Genomic DNA, 25,073 nt, shown 5'->3' with positions numbered 1-25,073 from the left:
CATCTACTGCTGGATTTCACCAGGATCCCCCAGATCATCTTACACCGGATAGGTAGGAAACCCCTGATAGAAACGATTCCCTGATGATGCACACTGTGGATTTTAGCCTCATCTGATTGGAAAACTGATTAGAGGAGATCAACATGCTAAGCTAAAGCTAAGTTCCGGTTAGAGTGGGAGTCCATGAAAGGCTAAAGTCCGCATCATGTTTGGTCATTGCAGCCTTTCGAGTGTGAGTTTATTGGTTTATTGTTTTTTGGAGCTTCCACTCTCTGTGTTTTACTTCTTAATTTATAATAACAAATAAAACTGTACAGCCGTACATTCCACAACCCGACAGCTCTCGCGAGGTTACCGTACATAGCCCTGAACCCTGTTGCATGCTGGGTATTGGAGTTTTAAAGCTTCCACCCTTATAACGTCACACTCCTCTCAACAGGGACAGAATTTCCGTCCGGAGCTCCTTGGAAAGTTAGTAACTGAATCCTGGAGAGCAGCAGCAGCTCCTGCTGGCGATGGTTCACTGATGGAAACATTTACAGACATCCTGTCATTTAAATATCACCACTGTAAACAGAATCTGGAAAAAGTCCTGTTGATTGTGAGTTCACGTTGTGCTAAAAAAAAAAAAAAAAAAAAAAAAAAAGGGAAGTCAGTTTTAATTTGGACATTTACACAGATGCCTGCCTTTAGTGCTTTATTCATAAAGGGCTCAAAAACATTAATGCGTAAAAAATGACGAATAACAGTCCATATCCAATGTCACAGCAATATATCATGCATCCCTAGTATGGACACAACTTCAATTCATAAATCCATCCATCCATGCATGGCTTCCCTTTAAGCTGAATCAGTGATTGTCCTCCTTCAACAAGCAGCAAAATCAGATTTAGAAATTTGTCCCATGTGTCATTAACAGCCATAGTCTATATATCGAACCTTATATTTAAATAATAATTTATACACTGACTTATATTTTAATTTAAAGTCTGTGTCCTGTGATTCTGGGTTGGCTGCACAGCTTTTTATGAGTATTTTTGAACAACAAAAGACAAAAAGATATGTTGTATTTTATTATAGCATGTTTTTTTTTTCTTGTAAACTTGGAGATATAGTTTATTGTATGTTGCATATCCCAGTAAATCTGTTTTACCTTTAAATCAGTAGGTGTTCCTAACTGTGTCTCTGTTCTGCTTAAAAACAGATTTATGAACATGTCTACCAATATAATGATGCCTGAAAAAAATCATTTTCAGGATCTCCAGAAGCTCTGCAGTCTGATTCTCTGTTCAATAAGAAAACAACAGATCTGTGTTCATTTGAATCTGTAACTCTGAGTATTGGTCCTGATAAGCCCAGCTTTTTAAATGTATATAAATATACACTCTGTTGCCATTTTTAGCTGAAAAAGCTCTGTATGTGTAACCAACAGATTGTTTCTGTGCCCAACGTCCACACCAGTCCTTCAGAAAGTTACGCCAGTTTCAAGATTTGTTTATTGGTATTGATATTTATCTTGTATACAAAAAATTATAAATATTTAGAGATCTTATATGCAAAATTAAAAGGTGTATCTTATTAAACCATTGCAGTGGCATGATCCATTATATATTTTGTGTCACTTCATCACAAAACCTGGAAACTATTGAGCAAAATTGCTAATATTTTAATAAATAAATTAGGGCTGCAACTAACGATTATTTTAAAAATCGATGAATCGGCCGATTATTTTATCGATTAATCGATGAATCGGACAAAAAATATTTTTATTTTATTTAATATATATATATATATATATATATATATATATATATTATATTTTATAATATTAATATTTTTTTCCAAAATAAACATTTTAGACAGAACAAACAAGCACACAAGTACAGGTTGCTCATTAACTGTACTGGTGCAATATGAAAAATAAATGTTTGTGTTAAAACTACGCAAACTTACATGAAAAATGTAGCTGTACATCCACAAAATATAGTGTACTTTGTTTCATAAAGCGCAAAAAAAGGCATTTTTGTTTTCTAAAGCCCCTAAGGGGTTCAAACAATAGGCCCCCCCATTTCAACAAATGAGTTTGTTTTTTTTTACTAGAAGAGTTCTGCCTTTTAAGACAGGAAAGTATAGCAGTTAAAGTTGCTACTTGAGAAAATACTGAACCATAGAGATAAAAAATAGCCCTGTGATTCAAATTATAAATTGTATTTGGAATAAAAATGAGAGAACTAGGGGTGCTAAAAAACACATCCTCCAAAGACAGATATTTACATGGTAATGTGGCATATAATTAATTGACATATTACTGATCTTGCTGGATTTTATACTTTACTTCCATAAATTGCAGGATCTTCTTTACTTTATCTTTGCCAGAAGATTTAAACTTCAAAAGCCTTGCCCTCATAATTTGCAAGATTTATAAAGGCTATTTTAATTATTGTGATCAATTTGCACCGTCAATCCCGGCACATGCGCGCTTCATTTGCAGTCTGGACGCTGAAACAGGCTGCAGCGGGATGCTTCTCCAAGTACATCCTGCGGCTCTGATTGCAGCGCTAAGAGAGATTCCTGCGGGAGAACGGGGTTGGGAGAGGGGAGGCGCCCCACGGCAGCAGCTGCCGCTGGAGGACAAGAGTAGGAACGATACATGCTTTCACGTAAGAGTCTCCAAAAGCCGCCAATGACACCGTAAAAAGTCGCCAGATTTGTCGCTAGTCACTTTTTTAAAAAAAAATAGTCGCTGGAGGGGTCTAAAAAGTCGCTAAATATAGCGACTAAGTCGCTGAGTTGGAAACACTGCGCACCTGCGGCGCTGACTCGCTCTGCCGTATCTTTTTTTTTCTTCCCCTTCAGTCAAGTGGCAGTGATAATGGCGGCAGCGGATGACGCAATAATCGCGCGACACAACTAATCGATGATGAAATTCGTTGCCAACGCTTTTAAAAGTCGATTTTTATCGATTTTATCGATTCGTTGTTGCAGCCCTAAAATAAATGAATAAAAAATAGATATTAAAGATTTGAAATGCAAAAGGTAAAGGTGTAAATTTTGAATATAATAGAGTACTGATATCCAATTTTTGATTTTGGGTCTATTGATCACATGACCTGGAAGCTATTGAGGAAAAACGCTAATATTTCCATCTAAAAATTAAAGAACGAAATATTAAAGATTTGAAATAGGAAAAAAAGGGCGTAACTCTTGAAGCAAATGGAGAACTGTGATCCAACACTGATTTTAAGTTAATTGATCTCATGTCCTTGAAGCTATTGAGCAAAAATTTTCATATTTCTATATAAAAACAAAATTCAAAATACTTTGAGATTTAAAGCTACAGTGTGTAATTTTTAGCGATATCTAACGTCCAGACTGCAGACCGCAGCAACATGAACATCTCCCCCCCACCGCTTCTCCCCCCCAACAGTACAGCGAGCGTTACGGGACAAAATGTCTTCCACGACGTCCGCATCACCTACCTTCTCAAGTGATGAGGTTTGTTTACATAGATAATTTTAATACTGCCATCTATTGTTCAGTACCGTCTCAGTTCATTTCTCTCAACGTGCCGTAGTTACTTTCGAGCGTAATGGGCGATCTCGCAATCGCTAGTTTGTTGGCTCTGCGCTGCCGTAGCGCAAAGATGTCTGCCTCCATGGCTGCGAGACCCGCTCCTATGTAATTATAAATAACGAATTCTAAGGCAACGCAAATATTAAGGTTAAGAGGCTGAGCTCGTAGATGATGATAAATAACATAGTTATGTATAATATATTACATTTCTGACTGTATATCCCTGTAATTATTACACACTGTAGATTTAAAGTGGAAAATATAGGCGTAACTTTTGAAGAAGATGGAACACAAATATCCAGAGTTTTTTCCTCCATGACCGCCAGGGCAGCGGCACGCTTGGCGTCACGATACCTGCTTGCTGCCTCAGGTGTCCCACAAACCAAACAGACTCGATAGGACTCCTTCTTCAGCCTGACAGCATCCCTTAGTGCCGGTGTTTACTAGGCCTGGGAAAAAAATTTATTCAAAAACTTAATTCCAATTTCTTGTTGCGGGTAATTTTAAAGAAATGTAATCTTTATGTATATAACGGCACATTTTTGGCTCCATGGAGTTTTTCTATAGCTACAGTATTACTCTTGTCACATGAAACAGGAAATGACATAACTACAAGTGTCAAGTTTTTTCTTAAAAAAGGAATAAAATTATCTGTTGTTAGGAACTGCAGGGCTTAAAGTTCTCCAGCATAGTGGTGGATTTCCGGCTTGCGGCAACTGTGGTTGTTTTAGAGGAATTGGGATTGTGTATTGTAATTCATATTTTAAAACTGTCAGAAAAGGTTCTCGGTCGTGGCCGGTGGCCGATGTCGGATATTTAGTTTTAAGGCCGATACAGGCCGATACTGATAGAGGGCCGATTATATTGTGCATCCCTAATGAAAATATTAACATTTTTGCTCAATAGCATCCAGGAATTGTGATCAATTGACTTATTCAGTGTTGGATCATAGTTCTCTGCTGGATTCAAGAGTTAGGGCTTTTATTTTTTTATTTCAAGTCTCTTAATAGTTTTTAAATATTTATGTCTAAATATTGGCAGTTTTTCTCAATAGTTTCCAGGTTTTGTGATAATTGACATAACTATAAGGGATCATGGTACTGGACTGGTTTCAGGAAATGCAACTTTTAGTTTTGCATATGAAATATCAAAATATCTATCATTTTTTGTATATAAGATCAAATTAAATATTCTAGCTTGATATCTCCTCGGCTTTAAAATCTAGGGCCTACACTTTTATTTTGAAAACAGTAAGTTGCTGTAGCACTTGTTGTGGTACATACCGTTTGACATCATTATTTTGTGGAAAATTTGATTATTTTGTTCAGAGAGTTCAGTAAGATATATTACATATTATGCCTTAGAGTTGAATAAAGCAAATTTATGCAGAAAATATACCTTGCAGGTAAAAAAAATAATGCAGAAATCACTTTTTGGAAAGTAAAATAGTCATATTCTGTGTATTTTGTGGATTGTTTCAGTGCTGGGGGAGGTGAGTTCAGCAGAATAAATTCAATATTATGCCTTAAAGTGATTTTAGGCAGGAATTACAATTTAATGTTCATATAATAATTCTTCAAAAATATTTGGCGAATTAAGGTGTCCAATTTTCTCTATTCAACGAATCTAATTAGTATGAGAACTTTAATTCTTCCTTGAAAACCCTTCCTTGCTCTATCTGTGTTACATTTTTAAATCAATAATCCCCATGAAAAACAAAATATGACAAATGTTTTAAATAATTTACTGAGTTACGTCCGTCACAGTACAGTAACGAGACAGAATAGTTTTAAATGGAATCAAATGTAGTGCAGAAACGTCTTTCATAATTTACTTTTATTGCTAAAGTCTGTTTAGAATTTGCAGATGTTCATGAGGAATGCAAAATGGTGTTAATAGTGTTTGATTTCAAAATCTAAAATAAAGAGAAAGAAACTTGAAACAACACAGGCAGGCTGGGCTCACTGAACATGGAAACAAGTCCCTCTTCTTGCTGCTCTGTGGGAACACGCCCCATCTTAGCCAATCACCGTCCAGCGAGCCACCATGAGAGCTCTATCATGTTTATAGATATCAATGGTTTCTGATGCTTAGATTCCAACATGGAGGCTGTTCTGATCCCTGATTAGATCTTGGTGTCTTTTTCTGACCTCACTGTGGAAACCAAGCTGAAGCTGACTTCAGGTTCAGCTAACGACTAAAGGGCTATTCCACCTCTTTTCTCACCACCTTAAGTGTCTTTAATCTGTTCTAATTTAAAAACTACAACACTCAGACACCTGAACCTGGATTAGATTATTCCAACAGCGGAATCTTTCAAACCCTCTTTGGGATTTATGAAAGCTGTATCTGCTGTCCTCCATCCTGACTGTGTGTTTCTACATGTTCATCGTGTAAAAGAGCGAGAATTGATCCATTATCCATTTATCAGCTCACTTTGAGAAGAACAAACTACCACAGTTCTTCAGCATCATGCAGGCCTGGGTGATAAAATGAATGTTTACAGTTACTGACATTCACTACTGTTGTGATTTTATGTTCTTTTCAGTTCCCAGCCAGCTGGGAATTTATATTTCTGATACTTTAAGATGTTTATTATGATCCCTGAAAGGGGGGATTAAAATATCTTATTTAATCAGATATTGTTTCGGCTGTTATATACTGTTCATGACACACAGCCCTATTGGCTGTAAGTTAGAACAATAAATGAAAGAGTGATTCCAGCTCTAATCATTGTCAAACAGTTAATTCTGCACATACATGGAATAAATTCACCACAACTTCTGTTCAAAATATAAGAGTTTATTAACAAAAATAATTCAGCTCCAAGTCAAACATATTTCAGTTTAACACTCTCAACTAAGTCTAGTAAAACTCAACTAAACTAAACTAACTACTATGTACAAAGAGGAAGGGAAACATGGTTGAAAACCATATTAGAGTTTAAGATGGATTTTGTGTTTGACACCAAAGTTTATCTGGAAGAATTTGTGATATGATCAAATTAGCCTTTCACAAATTTTATAGAAATTGGAATGTTTTCAGACCAATTCACAATGCAAATCCATGAGGTGAATAAAACATTATTTGGCCAAATAATGTTTTATTGAGTGATTTGCTTAATCAAGAACCAACAACCTTTAGTTAAATGATTCTTTACCCTCTTTGAAATAGCTAGCAGTGAATAGACATCAGGATTCCACTAAATCGGCAGATGGCCACTCACACTGAGCCTGGTCCTGCTGGAGGTTTCTTCCTGTTAAAAGGGAGTTTTTCCTCTCCACTGTCGCTACAAGCATGCTTAGTGTGAGGAATTGTATTTGAATCAATGAGTCGATGCAATCAACTGGTTTTCCTTAGATAGAAAACTTTGTATCAATTTGACTGTATGATCTGGTTGAACTGTAAAGGGCCTTGAAATGACATGTGTTGTGAATTTGGCGCTATATAAATAAACTGAATTAAATTGAATTGAATTAAATCTCCACTGTGGTGGAGAACCAGCAGAGGCGGACCACAGCTTTGAGAGCAGGAGCAGAAGAGGCAAAAGAGCAAGAATCCTGTGTGCTCTGTGGTTTTGTCTGTCCTCACACAGAGAGGGGGGTAGCCACCTCTGTGACTTCCATGTGACTGCTTTGGCTGAAAGGGGGGGCTGCAGAAGTCCCCCAGCTGTTATTCACCAAAGCTGCGTGTTCTCCTCTGGTCATCCTATCAAGATGAAATATGGACACTGGTTATGAATGTCCAGAAAGTATGATCATGGCATATGGCACAACACTACGATAACGGGCAACAATGTTCCCAAATCAGTAAAAGAAATATATTTAATTTCAGAGTTCTGCTTGTGTGCGCGCTGGTGACTGGTATCTCTAGTCCCCTTTAAGACGCTGCAGCGTGTGTCTTATCCCGTGACTCCACCCATCCAGTCAGAAGAAGCGTAAACAAACTGAATGGCAGATGAGTCCAGTGAATAAGCGGCTACCACAGCTGTAGACAAAACATCAGTTAATCCTGTGGAGCTGAAAGAAGCAGTTGATCTCGTGACAGACAGGTTTTGAGCAAAGGTTTGTGAGTTTAAATGATTAACGTCATTCAGTCTGATAACTGTGACCAACTGTAATTGTAACTGTTGGATGTGTTACATGTAGTAACACATCCAACCTTTCAGCACCTACAGAACAACCACACTGCTCAGTAGGGGTGAGTATTAGCATGATTGTTGAGGTACGATACTTAAGTCACAATACGATTTTGCAATATCACTTTATATTGCTTTATTTTTCACAGCTATCAAAATTTAAAGCATGGATAAAAAAACAATTGCTGTACAAGTCTATTATTAAAGACAAACATAATGAAAATCACGCAATGTTTCTCCAAACAGAAATGAACAGTGAGAAGGAGAATGATTCCTACTGTGAGAGTTTAGCAGATCAGCACCAGTAGCCTTTAGTTAATGGGCTGATCTTAACCAGCATCTTTCCCAGACCGGTTTGAGGACCCGACGCCTCCACATTCAAGCAGTTAACAAGTTCTACATCTCTGGAAGTTCATCTAACTAATAAATACGGGTCGGATGTGAAGACCTTCAGACTCAACCAACAGAAAACTGTTGTTTCCATGAAGGCAGAGGAACATCTGTGGAGCTACTTTGGAGCCATAATATTGTTCAGAAACATTTTATTTTGATCTAGAAAACCGAATTTTGAAACTGAAAGGGGGGGGGAAAAACAATTTTAAAATTCAAAAGATAAAGTCTATATAAAAGTAAAATAGTAATAGTAAAGTAAAATAAACTGAAGAACCTCATTTTGCAACTAAAATTAGGATAGATAAATCTAAAAAAAAAGAACACCCATCCATCCATCTTCTCCAGCTTGATTGATTGATTTACTTTATTGATCTCACAGTGGAAAAATGTACTCGTTACATCAGCTCAAATAGTAAAAAGAGAAGAAGAACGTGGCAAAGGAAGAGAAAGGTGTTTTGGAAATATACAGTATATACACAGCCTCCGCCTATAACAGCTTTTTTTATTTATATTAGGATCATTATACAGGGTTATTGCACAGGGTGTTTACTTGGGTGTATATATATATATATATATATATATATATATATATATATATATATATATATATATATATATATATATATGTATATATGTATATATGTATATATGTATATATGTATATATATATATATGTATATATATATATATGTACATATATATATGTACATATATATATGTACATATATATATGTACATATATATATATATATATATTGTATATATATATATATATATTTATATATTTTTTTTGTCTATTTCTTTTTTTTTGCTTTTTTACAGACTTTAGTTAAAGGATCTTTTGTTAAAATATTTTGGGATTCTTTAGTAAATTAATTATGTTAATTTGCGGTGCTGTCGCCCGCCTATAAATAGGCTGGCCTTCAGCACGTTAATGCGTTCCTTTTTTTTTTCCTACCTCGTTTGGGACGCCGCTTTCCACCTGTTCCTTTTGGTTCTAGCGTGCGCGGTGCGCACTTGTCTTTCTGCTGCGGCCTGCAGCGGACGATCCAGCTTGCCATGCGGTATTTTTGTTAACCGTTTTTTCTTACTTTTTTTTCTTGAGTTTTTGGCCTGGCGGGACCGGTAGTCCTGTTTTCGATTTTTCTTTTCTTAGGATATTTTTTGGTCTTTAGTCCGGTAACAGTAGGGGCTTCGACGGCCCTGTATAGGGTTGGCCCCCTGCTGTACCGTTTTGTTCTGTTTGGCCGGCCTGCCAGGTCCAACTTTCTGTTGCTACTTTGGGTTTTTTTTACTTTTGGGGCACGGGATTTGAGGGCCTTATCTTACTCTTCCCTTCACAGAACATCAGAAGAAGCTGACCAAGAAGAACTAATTGAAGAGAAGTGATAAATAAAAATAACTTTTGAACCCTCATTTGTTATCCCGTGACCTCAAATATGTTGTGTCCTTAGCGGGACGTAACATATTTTTGGGGGCTTGTCAAAACTAATCGTGCCTTTCGTGTCCCCTATTATGTTGTGTCCTTAGTGGACGTAACATATTTTTGGGGGCTTGTTTAAACAAAGTGTGCTTTTGGAGACAGGTCGTGTCCTTCGGTTGGTTTTTGTTTGTTGGCAGTTGTGCTGGGTTTGTGTGTGTTTTTGCGCAGCTGACGCGCGTTGCGCTGATTAATTAGTGCATTCGGTTCTGGTGGTGCTGTAGCTTTGTTTGTGCAGAGGTGTTCCTGATTTGGTGTGGCTTGATTCCAGGGGTAGATATGGAGTTTGACCTGGATGAGTTTGTTCGTGAGCCCACGTTGGATACTTTGCGTAACTGCACAAAGGATCAGTTGCTGTTAATAGCCGAGCATTTCAAGGTTACCGTAGATAAACGCGTTAAGAGAAGAACAGTTGAAGCTGAGTTGTTAGACGCACTGGTGCAGATAGGAATTTTTCCTGCTACAGTTTTACCGAAAAGTCCTGTTGGATCGCCATCGAAAACTTCTTTGAAGGATGACCCGGTTCGTTTGAAGGAACTGGAAGTTGAATTGGGTCGGCTTGCTTTGAGGGAAAAGGAGCTGCATCTTGAACAGCGACGATTAGAGATACAAGCTGATGCAAGCAAGATACAAGCCGAACTGCGTTTGAAGGAGCTCGAGCTTGGTGCTGGTTCTTCACATCCCAAATCGACTGATTTTGACGTGAGTAGAAATGTTCGCCTGGTTCCTCCGTTTAATGAGCGGGATGTAGATAAGTACTTTATCTTGTTTGAAAGGGTGGCACTCACACTTAAGTGGCCCAAAAATGTGTGGACTTTGTTGTTACAGTGTGCATTGAGTGGCAAAGCGCAGGAGGCATATGCGTCTCTTTCTGTGGCTGACAGCCTTGATTTTGACAAAGTTAAAAGTGCTGTTTTGAGGGCATATGAACTGGTGCCTGAGGCTTATCGTCAGAAATTTCGTAAGTTAAAAAAACGCTATAATCAAACTTATGTGGATTTTGTAAGAGATAAGGAAATTCTCTTTGATCGTTGGTGCGCTTCTAAGAAGGTTGCCGATTTTACGCAGCTTAAGCAACTTATTTTGTTGGAAGATTTTAAAAATAATTTGCCTGAGAAAGTTACCACCTACTTGAATGAAAGTAAGGTTTCAAATGTCTCAGAAGCTGCGGTGCTCGCTGATGAGTACATGTTAACGCACAAAAGTAATTTCGAGCGTTCACATCTTTTTAGTAAGTTTGACTACTCTGAAACTAATGGGAATAATGGGAAGGAGTATGCCAAATCTGCCCCGCTTGTTGAACCAGAGATATCTGCTGCGCTCGGTGGCGTGGGAGGTAAATCAGATAACAGGTTGGAATTAAAAACTATTAGGACGTGTGCTTATTGTAAAAAGGGAGGACACGTTATAGCCAATTGCCCGGTTTTGCAGAGAAAGAACACCAAGCCCGTCGCTTTAATTAGAACTGTGGAAGGCGATGCTCATTCACTTTCATCACCACCTTGTGAGTATGCTGATTTTAAGCCTTTCATTATGGATGGGTTTGTTTCTTTGTCTCTAACTGGTGAAAAGTTCCCTGTAAAAATATTGCGAGACACCGCTGCCTCTCAATCTTTTATTTTGGAGGGAATCTTGCCGTTGAATAACGACTCTGCGATTGGTTCTGATGTGCCAGTGCGTGGCTTTGGCATGCAAGACATCTGCGTTCCTCTGCATAAAATCATGATCCAATCTGAGCTGTGGTCTGGTGACGCTGTCGTTGGGGTGCGTCCTAGTTTTCCAATAGCGGGCGTCTCCATGATCATGGGCAACGATTTGGCTGGGGGTCGAGTATTGGTTACCCCAGATGTTACACCTGTTCCGGTGTTGAGCGACCGTCCAGATGCGCTCGCCCGTAAATTCCCAGATGTTTTCACGTCGTGCGCAGTTACGCGTGCAGCACTTAAACGTCGTCTAGATGAGAGTACAGATGAGTGTGACTTGAGTGAAAGTTTTTTGTTCAACGCTGAATCCGAACATGTTCCATTGAAGCAAACTGTGGAGGATGACGTGTTGGATGTGAATACACTATCATGTTCTAGGAAGCAGTTGATCGAGCTCCAGAAAAATGATAAGAGTTTGGAGTCATTGTTCGGTGATGCATTAACTGATAAGCCTGACTCCATTTCTACTGGCTATTTTTTGGATGATGGTCTCCTGATGCGTAAATGGACCCCTTTGAATGTGTCTCCTGTTGAAGAGTGGAGTGTGGTGAAGCAGATTGTTGTTCCATCTCCATATCGTTCAGAGATTTTGCGGTTGGCACATGATAATCCGTTAGCGGGTCACCTTGGCATCAGAAAGACCTATGATCGCATTTTGCGTCATTTTTTTTGGCCAGGTTTGAAGAGCGCTGTCGTGCGCTACTGTAATTCATGTCATTTTTGTCAGGTATCTGGAAAGCCGAATCAGACGATTTCTCCTGCTCCTTTGTATCCCATCCCAGCCATCGCTGAACCATTTGAGAGAGTGTTGGTTGACTGTGTGGGGCCGTTGCCTCGAACTAAAGCAGGGAATAAGTTCCTAGTAACGGTAATGTGCACCTCTACTCGTTTTCCTGAGGTTTTTCCGGTGCGTAAAATAACTACGCCTGTGGTGGTTAAAGCATTGACAAAGTTTTTTTCATTGTTTGGTTTACCTCGGGTTGTGCAGACTGACAAGGGCTCTAATTTCATGTCTAGAGTTTTTGCGCAGGTTTTACGTCAGTTGGACATTAAGCACTGTCATTCCAGCGCTTATCACCCAGAGAGTCAGGGCGCACTTGAGCGTTTCCATCAAACTTTAAAAACAATGCTTCGCACTTACTGTTTGGAGTTTGAAAAAGACTGGGATGAGGGTGTACACTTACAGATGTTTGCCATTCGGGAGGTGGTTCAAGAGTCTCTGGGGTTTAGCCCGTCGGACTTGGTTTTTGCTCACACTGTTCGCGGCCCTTTAAGGCTGTTGAAAGAGAAGTGGTTGTGTGACAAATCTGACCAGAACTTGTTGGACTATGTTAGCAATTTCCGGCTGAAGTTGAGGCGTGCGTGTGAGATTGCTAAAGAGAATCTTAGAACTGCACAAGCTAAAATGAAGTCCCTGTTTGACAGAAGGGCAGTTTTGAGAGTTTTTCAGCCTGGGGAGAAAGTGTTAGCGTTGCTTCCGGTTCCTGGTTCCAGCTTGCAAGCGCGCTATAGTGGGCCTTATACGATCACGAGAAAGGTTGGTGATCGTGACTATCTGATCTCTACTCCTGATCGGAGGCGGACTTCGCGCTTGTGTCATGTGAACATGCTGAAGCCGTACATCGAACGTGCGCCCGCTCTGCTTAAATCTATCAGTTGTGTTTCCAGTGAACGTGATGACGCAGGGGTCGGGGCGGCTGCAGATGCACGGGAGGAGCTGTCCGGTGCTGAACCTGAAGGTGACATTTTTTCCCCGGCTGTTACTGAAGGGAAGGTTCCGAATTCAGCGGTTTTGCGGGACTTGCCTCTCTTGTTGTCCCACCTTGACTCTTCCAAACAGGCTGATGTGGTTCATTTGATCCAGTCTTATAGGTCTCTGTTTGCTGATATTCCCACTCAGACTCGTGTGCTCAGCCATGACATTGACGTTGGCGATTCCAAGCCAATTAAACAACATCCGTACAGAGTGAATCCAGACAAGCGGCGCCGTTTGCGGACGCAGGTGGAGTACATGGTGGAACATGGACTTGCTGTTGCCAGCAGTAGTGCATGGAGTTCACCATGTCTCCTTACTGTTAAAGCCAATGGGGAGGACCGTTTTTGTACGGACTTCAGGAAGGTAAACGGGGTGACTAGGCCGGATTGTTATCCACTCCCTCGTATGGAGGATTGTGTGGACCATGTGGGGGCTGCCCAGTTCGTTACCAAGCTGGACCTGCTAAAGGGGTACTGGCAGGTGCCCTTAACGGCGAGAGCCCAGGAAATTTCCGCCTTTGTCACACCCGATGATTTCCTTCAGTACACCGTGATGGCTTTTGGGATGCGTAACGCCCCAGCGACGTTTCAACGGCTAATGAATGCTGTTTTGTCGGGTTTATCTTTCTGTGAGGCTTATTTGGATGACGTGGTCATTTGTTCTGCTACCTGGACTGAGCACGTTGATCATTTAAAAACTGTTTTTACGCGTCTGAGTGAGGCTAATTTGACAGTTAATCTTTCTAAATGCCAATTCGGCCATGCGACGGTGACCTATCTTGGAAAAAGGGTGGGGGGAGGTCAAGTGCGCCCCGTTGAGGCTAAAGTGGAGGCCATTCTTTCTGTCCCTGTACCCACCACTCGTACTGAGCTGCGCCGCTATCTGGCGATGGTTGGCTACTACAGGGGGTTTTGTAAAAACTTTTCCTCTGTGGCTGCCCCGTTAACAGACCTACTTAGCCCTAAAGTCGCTTTTATTTGGTCTGATCGATGTCAAGCTGCTTTTGAGCAAACTAAGCATTTGCTGGTTAATGCCCCTGTGTTGTCTGCCCCTCGTTTTGATGTACCGTTTAAATTGGCTGTGGACGCTTGTGATTCTGGTGTCGGAGCTGTCCTGCTCCAGGACGGTACTGATGGGGTGGAACATCCGGTTTCTTATTTTTCTAAGAAACTGGATAAGTGTCAGAAATGGTATTCCACCATTGAGAAGGAGGCATTGGCGTTGATCCTTGCTTTGGAACATTTTGAGGTGTATGTTGGAGGTTCTAGCGGATCTGTGGTTGTTTTTACGGACCATAATCCGTTGTTTTTTCTGGCTCGCATGCGGAATAAAAACCGCCGCTTGATGAACTGGTCTTTGCGACTCCAATCTTTTAACATCTCTATACAGCATGTTCGTGGTAAGGACAACGTAGTGGCCGACGCACTTTCGCGTCTCTAGTCCCGTTTTCTTTTTTTTTTTCTTTCTCTCTGAATGGGTTGAGTTTTTTTTTACTTCAGACCCCATTCAGAGTCTTTGGGTGGGGGTGTTATGTGCTGCGGGCACATTAGGATTTTTTTTGTCTATTTCTTTTTTTTGCTTTTTTACAGACTTTAGTTAAAGGATCTTTTGTTAAAATATTTTGGGATTCTTTAGTAAATTAATTATGTTAATTTGCGGTGCTGTCGCCCGCCTATAAATAGGCTGGCCTTCAGCACGTTAATGCGTTCCTTTTTTTTTTCCTACCTCGTTTGGGACGCCGCTTTCCACCTGTTCCTTTTGGTTCTAGCGTGCGCGGTGCGCACTTGTCTTTCTGCTGCGGCCTGCAGCGGACGATCCAGCTTGCCATGCGGTATTTTTGTTAACCGTTTTTTCTTACTTTTTTTTCTTGAGTTTTTGGCCTGGCGGGACCGGTAGTCCTGTTTTCGATTTTTCTTTTCTTAGGATATTTTTTGGTCTTTAGTCCGGTAACAGTAGGGGCTTCGACGGCCCTGTATAGGGTTGGCCCCCTGCTGTACCGTTTTGTTCTGTTTGGCCGGCCTGCCAGGTCCAACTTTCTGTTGCTACTTTGGGTTTTTTTTACTTTTGGGGCATGGGATTTGAGGGCCTTATCTTACTCTTCCCTTCACAGAACATCAGAAGAAGCTGACCAAGAAGAACTAATTGAAGAGAAGTGATAAATAAAAATAACTTTTGAACCCTCATTTGTTGTCCCGTGACCTCAAATATGTTGTGTCCTTAGCGGGACGTAACAATATATATATATATATATATATATATATATATATATATATATATATATATATATATATATATATGTATATGTATATATGTATATGTATATGTATATGTATATGTATGTATATATATATATATATATATATATATATGTATATATGTATATATATATATATATGTATATATATATGTATATATGTATGTATATATGTATATATATATGTATGTATATATGTATATATATATGTGTATATATATGTATATATGTATATGTATATATATACATATATATATCTATATATATGTATATATATATATGTATATATGTATATATGTATGTATATATGTATATATATATGTGTATATATATGTGTATATATGTATATGTATATATATACATATATACATATATATATGTATATATGTATATATATATGTATATATGTATATATATATGTATATATGTATATATATATGTATATATGTATATATATATGTATATATGTATAAATCAATATTATATGGTTCAACCATCTGACCCCTCCTTTATGCTGTCTTCCAATTGATCTGGTCAAATGTCTTTTTCTTCTGCAGTGAAATAAAGAGCCCTTCTCTGGAGTGATATGTGAGTTACTTTGCTTTTCTGTGATGGGGAACCCAGACAAGAGTTCCCAGATGAGCAGAAACATCTTTTGAAGTGTCCAGAATTGGATACTGCATTTCCATGTAAGGGATTGAAAGTGATCATTTCATCATCCAGGCCTTGCAGACCTCACTGCCTCCATTACAGTCAAGACTTATAAACAGGCCCCAGCTAATCAGGGCTAAACCAACAGTTAAGGAAGTCAGACCCCATGACATCATCAATGACCCCTCAACTAACCCCCCCCCCCCCCCCCCCCCCCCCCCCCCCCCCCAACCACCACCACCACCACCATGGATTGTTATCCCTGCTGCTCTCTGGGAAGAGGCCTTGAAACATTGGATGCGGGTCCATCAGATTCTGCAACAGCTTCTTCCCCACCACCATCAGATAGCTGAATTGTTGACAAAAACTAAATCATGTCAGACCCTTCATCACACTGATAATCAAACCAAAAATACTGCATATTTGCACCATATAAATAATGCTCTGAACTTTTTTTGCATCACATTCTTTCTCCCTTGCTGTTTACATTTTATCACTGCTGCAATTTATGCAATGGAAAGGTTCATTTACTGTCTGTAAAGCTGTACTAAACAAAATTTCATTTTGTATAATCTCTGTATACAAATCGACAAAGTTTGTCTAACAACTGAATTCTTGTGTCACTGTGATCTTTTTTTTAACTGTAGTCATTTCATTTTGTGGTTCAAACAATTTTTACAAGGGAAAAAAAACAGCCCTGTTGCCCTGCCGATTGCTTCATTTTTAGCAAAAAATACTAAGGCTTTATCATTTAGGCCTTTTTTTCTTTCTTACCACAATGCTTATTTTTAATACGAAAGAGCAGAGGAATTTAATTAGAAAATTATTTAAAATCTGCTTAACCTCTGACACATTGAGCTGGGGTGTGTCTCTTCCAGGCAGAGGTGAACAGGAAGCGCTGCTAAGGGTAGGGTGTCTCATTACTTCCTCATTTGCCAGACAGTAAACTGTGGTGTTGAATGCTTTACTTACTTAATTATTTGTGGAGGAAACAAAATCAGGCCAGAATGAACTTCATATCTTTAGGTTGCTTGATAGGATTCACTTGCTCCTCAACCTCAAGGAGAGAGTTTGGTGCTTTTATATGAAGTCTCCTTTATTTAACCACTGATAGAAAGTCTTTCTGCTGTGTTTGTCTTTCCAGACCACCTGCAGGATTATGTTAGGAAAGAGGAGGATTTCACTGACCAGCAGCTCTATGAACAGGATAGGAATTCCAGTTTGGATCAAGAGGAACCAGAAGCTCTGCAGATAAAAGAAGAGCAGCAAGAACCAGAACATCCCTGGACAAAAGAGGAAACCATGGAGCTCCCCATAGGTGATTTTACATTATTACATCATGTTCTACTCACTCATATGAGGTTTGTGTGTTTTGGAGCCGTTCTGAAGAAATTCCGTTAAGGTATATCCAAGTAACATCTTCCTATGGGCAACGACTTGAAGGCACAAACTGAACTGTTCATAATTTATTCTTCATGGTACGCCAGCATTCATAACATGTAGGCGAATCACTGTCCCCCAGACATCCGCGGTTATCAGGAGCCTGAAAACTAAAAGATCTGCCTCCTATTCTATTTTTAGAAATTCTAGGAACCACTAGTAAACCTGCAGATTGAGAGCGAAGTGCTCTGTTAGGAACATAAGGAACAATCAGATCTCTGATATAAGATGGAGCTTGGCCATTTAAGGCTTTATATGTGAGAAGGAGGATTTTAAATTCTATTCTGGATTTAACAGGAAGCCAATGAAGAGAAGCCAGGATAGGAGAGATAGGATCTCTCTTTTTCATATTCATCAGAACTCTGGCTGCAGCATTTTGGATCAGCTGAAGGCTTTTAACTACAGTTTGTGGACTTCCTGATAGTAAAGAATTACAATAGTCCAGCCTTGAAGTAACAAATGCATGGATTAGTTTCTCAGCATCAACCCTGGACAATTTTGCAATATTCCGCAGATGAAAAAAGGAAATTCTAGAAACCTCCTTGATATGGGATTTAAACAACAGGTCCTGATCAAAAACAACACCAAGATTTTTCACTTTATTATCTGAAATCAGCAGTGATGGGCAGTAGCGCCGCTACATGTAGCGAAGCTATTAGTTTAACTACATTTTCCAGTAGCTTGACCGTAGCGTCGCTGCTTTATTTATCAAGTAACTTTCCAGTAGTGACGTTATTATTTTTATCAAGTAGCAACGTAGCGTCCACAAACGCTACAAAATCCAGGGCAAAACTAAGTAATGAAACCAGGTTTTCTATATTTGAAACATCAATCGGAGTTATTCGTTGGACATTCACGCATGAGCCTCTATTCTGCCTCTCCTGTCTGTGTCTACGAAACCTGCGCATGCGCACTGCAGTGGAACTCGAACAATGACACACGCACACACACAGAGCCACACACACAGGATGGAGGAGGAGATAGGAGCAGAGCAAGAAGAGCAGCCAACTGTCCCTATCACACTGTGGCCTTATCTTCAGAGATTATGAAACTTGTTGAATCCTCTGATAAAAAGTACGTGTTCAGATGTCTGCTTTGCAATCCAAAAACCAAACCGTTGTCAATGTCCAGGACATTTAACACCAACCTAAGAACTCACATTCAGGTGAATCACTGATTTTCCCACCTGCAGTATGCAAGTAAAAATATCTAGCATCATTATAAATCCCAACACATTTTAGCCAAATGCTATATGTAAATTAGTAAAACCAAAGCTTCCCACCTACCAACAAGCAGTGTGTGATGGAAAGGGACTATCCAAGTGGCTAAGAAAAAGTGTTTAAAAAAAAAAAAAAGTTTATGCAGTTATTATATAGTAAAATTTGATTAGCCTGGTATTTTATAATGTTCAGTTATTCAAACATGAGTGATTTTCAAGGTTCTTGGCCATAGAGAGCTCATGTGGCCAAGACTAGCCATTTGTTTTACATAGCAAAACACTCACTAAAACAGTCAACTGCAGTCAATTTTTTTAAATAAAAATGAGAAAAATATATCAGCTTTAACTTTATTGGCGCCTTTAATTTCCAGATAGTTAAATCTGATGAGTGCCATTAAGATATTCTCATTAGAGAGCAGTAGCCAAACTTCGATATTATATTTTTATGGCCTAATTTACCAGACAGGATGTTTACATAAATCTGTTTTAAGGCTTATTTGAACAGATAAGATTTTTTAGGTATGGAGGAACTCCCATATATAAAAATAAATACATAAATAAATACATGCTCAATATATAAATAAGCATTCAATTAATTACCCCCCAACATACAATGAATAAATATGTAGGTAGAAATTAAATTATACAGTGAGACATAAATGTATATATATCTCTTAATTAGCGTCTTTATTTGTTCACCTTTTTTGTAAACAGTTTCATTTGTTACTTGAATCGACTGTTTAATTGAGACCCTAAAGAAATAAGATGCCTTTTGTAGGGTTTTGTTTTCCCTAGAGATGTCCATTGAATGCAAACTCATAGCCATGTCTCGATGTGCAGAACACTACACAGTACCTTTAATTTGGTTCTAATAACAGCAGATTGTTTATTTTTTTGTCTACTAGTAATTACTTTAGTTTTTTTTTTATTATGCTGATCATAATGCAATTTTTACACTGTGATATGTCATTGGCTGATCTTTAATAAATATTTTAACCAGTGTATCAGAATAATTTTGAATTGACATTAGCTTGGTACAACGTTAAGTAGCTTCTGATGTAGTTAAGCTACTGTTAACACATTAGTGTAACTTAGCTTGCTATAATTCTTTAGGTGGTAGCTTTTGGGTAGTGAAGCCTAATTTATTGTTGAGTAACTGATAGCTTAGGTCACTACACTGGATAAGTAGCTTGCCCAGCACTGGAAATCAGTTTAATCCCATCCAAATAAAGTGACTGGCTAATCAGCTTATTTTTCAAAGACTCTGGTCCAAAGACTATAACTACTGTTTTGTCTGTATTCAGAAGGAGACAGTTGAGAGTCATCCAGGTTTTTATGTCTTCAAGACATGCCTGTAATTTATGTAATGGGTTAGCTTCATCTGGATTTATAGACAGATATAGCTGGGTATCATCAGCATAACAGTGAAAATTAATCCCATGCTGTCTAATAACTCTACCAATTGGTAGCACGTATAAAGTAAAGAGAATTGGTCCTAGCACTGATCCCTGTGGTACTCCACAGGTAACCCTTGAGCATGTTGAAGATCTGTCATTAACATCAACAAACTGAATTTGATCAGATAGATAAGATTTAAACCAGTCTAGTGCTGTTCCTTTAATTCCAACAAAATATTCAAGTCTTTCTAAAAGAATATTATGGTCAACTGTATCAAATGCAGCACTAAGATCCAACAGGACGAGCACAGATACAAGTCCATTATCTGAGGCCATGAGAATATCATTAGTGACTTTCACCAGAGCTGTTTCAGTGCTATGATGAGCTCTAAAGCCAGACTGAAACTCTTCAAAAAGTTCATTATGGTGGAAGTGATCGCAAACTTGTTTGGCAACTACTTTCTCAAGAATTTTGGATAAGAAAGGAAGATTGGATATAGGTCTATAATTGACCAAGTCATCTGGGTCAAGAGACGGTTTCTTAAGCAGAGGTTTAATTATAGCAACCTTAAAAGCCTTTCATTTTCAAAGGAGCTGCGTTGTCTAAGGCAGTACGCAGAGAACTAGCAACCCCATCAACAAAATCATCAACCTGCAAAGAGGAATAAACAAAGCTTTTGCACTCTGCAGTACTGCTCAGCGACACAGAGGAGAGAGAAAGTGAAGCAGATTCTTTAAAATTTATAACTGCACTATCTGATAAAGATCTACTAAAATTGAACCTTCTTTTGGGGGAGGAGAACTCTGTTAAAGTAATCCTGAAGGTTATTAGAAAGTGGTCAGAGAGGACAGGGTTGTGAGGAAATACTGTTATTTCTTCACATTCTATGCCATATGTCAGCACAAGATCCAAAGTATGAAGATGAGAATGTGTGGGACTATTCACATTTTGAACAAAGCCAATAGTGTCTAAGATAGCATTAAAGGCTGCTCTTAAGCTATCACCTTCAATGTAAGCATGGATGTTAAAATCTCCCACTATGATGACCCTGTCAGTATTTAATACCAAATCAGAAAGGAACTCTGAAAACTCATCTAAAATTTCAGAGTAAGGACCTGGTGCACGATACAAAGTTACAAAAAGAAGAGGTTTTCTTGCTTTGAAATTTGGATCAGGGAAATTAAGGGTTAAATGTTCAAAAGAGTTGTAAGTATTAACTGCCTTGGGAGTAATCAGTAAGTCAGACTGAAAGAATGTTGCTACTCCTCCTCCTCGCCCAGAACTTTTGGGTATGTGAAAATTTAAATAGCTTGAAGGATTTGCCTCATTTATGCTTACATAATCCTCTTGCTGCAGCCAGGTTTCTGTAAGGCAAAACAAGTCAATGTGATTATCACAAATCAAGTCATTAACTAGCAGGCTTTTAGAGGAAAGAGATCTTATGTTAAAAAGACCACATTTAATCGTTTTAACTTTTGCCCCAATTGGAGTTATTTTAATTAGATTATCTTGATTTACTTGTTTGGGAATATTTGCCAATTTATTAGATTTTGGTCGTGGGCAACACACTGTCTGGATGGAGTAAAGAGTGGATAACAGTAGAGAAGCTGCAGAGATGTGTGTTTAAACTACAACTCTGCTTCCTGGTCTGCACCCTGGGTGGTCAGGGTTTTGGAGGACTAATAAATGTGGCCAGATTCCTAGAAAGAAGAGCTGCACCATCCAAAGTGGGATGGATGCCGTCTCTCCGAATCAGACCAGGCTTTCCCCAAAAGGATTGCCAATTATTAATGTAGCCCACATTGTTTTCAGGACACCACCTAGACAACCAGCAGTTGAATGATGACATGCGGCTAAACGTGTCATCACTGGTCAGATCAGGGAGGGGACCAGAGAAAATTGCGGAGTCCGACATTGTTTTGGCAAACTTACACACCGGAACAACACTAATTTTAGTGACCTCCGATCGGTTGCGACCTCCTTTTGAAATTGCCATTTTGCAGACATTGAGAGTAGCTTTAGGACAGTCTTCACTCGCGACAGTAATATACTTCGACACTTCTGAAATGCTTGCTTTGCACCGCCGCAGAGGTTTGTATTGCGCGACCACCATCAAACGTAACTAGTGGGTGCTTTATGGCAGTTCCCGTAAAGATCGGCGAAACTAGGCAGGCAATGTAGCCGAGTTCTGATCATGGGAAAATGGGAAAAGATCGGGCCGATCCGATCTCGAGATCGGGACATCCCTAGTCCAAACCTTGCCAGATGATGGATAATCAATCAGTCTGTCATAACCTTTGACTTGTGATGTCAGAGCTGTGGTTAATGCTGGGAGATGAAGTTCAGATCTGTTTATATGTAGTTAGATCAATGCAAGGATGATTAAAAAGGGTGTGTCCTTGCTTTAACCTACAATAGAAAGTCTTTCTGCTGTGTTTGTCTTTCTAGACCTCCTTCAGGATTATGTTGTAAAAGAGGAGGATTTCTCTGACCAGCAGCTCTATGATCAGGGGAGGAACTCCAGTTTGGACCACGAGGAACCAGAACCTCTTCAGATAAAAGAAGAGCAGCAAAAGCTAGAAAATCACTGGACAAAAGAGGAAACCACGGAGCTCCCCATAAGTGAGCATGAAGAGCAACTTGTTCTGAAACACGAGACTGAAGATACAGGAGAGAAACCTTCCCCATGCTTAACATTGGAAGAAAACTTTATAAAAAAAGAACATTTAATGGATCACATCAGAATTCACACAAGCGAGAAGCCTTTTGAATGTTTGTCCTGTGGAAAAAGCTTCACCTCTAAATCTGATCTTGATAAACACAACCGAATTCACACAGGTGAGAAGCCTTTCACCTGTACCATTTGTAAGAAGAATTTTTCTGAAAAGGGTAATTTGACTTCTCACATGAGAATTCACACAGGTGAGAAACCTTTCTCCTGTGCCTTTTGTAACAAGAAGTTTACTAAAAGGAGTAATTTGACTTCTCACATGAGAATTCATACAGGTGATAAGCCTTTCTCCTGTACCATTTGTAACAAGAATTTTACTGAAAAGGGTAATTTGACTGCTCACATCAGAATTCACACAGGTGAGAAACCTTTCTCATGTATCATTTGTAACAAGAATTTTACTGAAAAGGGTAAATTGACATCTCACATGAGAATTCACACAGGTGAGAAACCTTACTCCTGTACCATTTGTGAAAAGAATTTTTCTGAAAAGTGTAATTTGACTTATCACATGAGAATTCACTCATTTGATAATCCTTTTTCCTGTACCATTTGTAAAAAGAATTTTACTGAAAAGGATAGTTTGACTTCCCACATGAGAATTCACACATTTGGGAATCCTTTTTCCTGTACCATTTGTAAAAAGAATTTTACTGAAAAGAGTAGTTTGACTCGTCACATGAGAATGCACGCCGATGAGAAGCCTTTTGAATGTCTCTCTTGTAGAAAAAGCTTCACCTCTAAGTCTGATCTTGATAAACACATCAGAATTCACACTGGTGAGAAACCTTTTTCCTGCATGATTTGTAGCAAAAGTTTTACTCATAAAGGTAATTTGACTAGACACATGAGAATTCACACAGGTGAGAAGCCTTTTTCCTGTACAACAAAACAAGAATTTTACTACAAGGAGTCATTTGACACATGAAAAGTCACACTGGTGACTTCTCATGTGTCAAATGACTCCTTGACACATGACACTTGGGAATTCAGACTGGTGAGAAACCTTTTGAATGTATGTCCTGTGGAAAAAGCTTCACTCAGGAATCTCAACTTCATAGACTTATGAGAATTCACACATGTGAGAAGCTGTTCTCCTGAATTAATTGGGACAACGGTTTTAAACGAGAAAGCAATTTGAGTATACAAATGACATTTATTCATGCATGACCTGTAATGATTTATATATTTCTTTTAAAAAAACATTTGTTTCACATAAGTTGAGAAACTCACTGGTTAATGGTCTTTTTTGAGAAAGCCATTAATTAACAGCTCTGTTTATAGAAACCAGAACAGATAAGGTGTTATATTGTAAACCTTGTAAATATTTAGATCCTGGATATGTGAATGTGAACATCTGAAAGGTAATAATTTGGGGCCTGAGTAGCTTAGATTTAAATGGCCCAAAAAAAAAAGAATGTTGCCTTAACAAAAAAAAAAAAAGATTAAATTCATAGTTTCTTACTTTTTCTGTAATGAAGGGAATAAACATAATAAAGTGCAAGAACAACATCTTTGTTACAGATGAAGTACGTTTGCTGTCCATTCAACAAGCAAGTGAGAAGTTATAGATGTTTAAATTGAACAAAAAAAAATCCAGACAGACACCTACTGTGCCATTTTGGCATGGAGTGGCACAACTTTTTCTGAATTAATTTATTCAGGAAAAAAAAAAAAACCTCACAAGTTTTATGTTTGGGACTAAAAAAAATTTTAGCTGAATGATAAGCTATCTGCTGGATATATTCCATAAACAGACGTTTATTCAGATGAAAATATCCTCAGATGAAAATAAAAGCAAAGCTAGGACAGATTCAATGTGCTTTGCTCAGTTTTGCTGATGTTTTTGGAGGATTTTTTAAGAGGTCAGCTTCAAGTGATCAGATTTTAGCCAATTCAGTTAATGTTGCAAAGTAGCTCCAGCCACCTTGAAAGGGGGTGCTGGGATTATGGGGTTAAACTACGGGACATCAAAGAACTCAGTTTAGAGGCTGGAGTCTGTAGTTCAGGTAAATTGAAGTCCTAAAATGATTAAACATGTTTGTTTAAAAAGATAAACAGGATTGATGATGTTGATGTTATTTTTACTGATCAGTTTGAACCTGCTTTAACTTGGTAAAAAGCCTTTGTCTTAATAATTTATTGAAGTAGTCTCACTCTCCTCTAGAAGTGTGAAGTTTCTGATTTTTAAAGATTTTTGAAAGTATAATTTTCCTTTAAACTAATTCTAATAGTTTTGTTCTTGATTCTGTAGATGTTCTATTTACCTGCTATGATTGAAAGTAACTATCACCTATTTTATACAACTCATTTTATGGATTATATTCTGCTGTGGAT

At 38.6% G+C, this 25,073-nt stretch overlaps 1 protein-coding gene across 1 annotated transcript; it reads left to right on the top strand.

Annotated features, from left to right (window-relative positions):
• On the top strand, positions 1-24,414 carry LOC119786700 (zinc finger protein 501-like). The gene is made up of 4 exons (XM_038290183.1): positions 1-52; positions 17,093-17,266; positions 22,454-23,660; positions 23,711-24,414. Exons 2-4 carry the CDS (start codon positions 17,251-17,253, stop codon positions 23,712-23,714), a joined length of 1,227 nt encoding a protein of 408 aa, XP_038146111.1. The 5' UTR covers positions 1-52; positions 17,093-17,250; the 3' UTR covers positions 23,715-24,414.
• Positions 24,415-25,073: the final 659 nt, after the last annotated feature.

This window comes from Cyprinodon tularosa, unplaced genomic scaffold (genome assembly GCF_016077235.1).
Source record: "Cyprinodon tularosa strain WSP-4 unplaced genomic scaffold, ASM1607723v1 ctg1074, whole genome shotgun sequence".
Lineage (NCBI taxonomy): Eukaryota > Metazoa > Chordata > Actinopteri > Cyprinodontiformes > Cyprinodontidae > Cyprinodon > Cyprinodon tularosa.
This window is presented reverse-complemented; position numbering and strand designations above follow the sequence as displayed.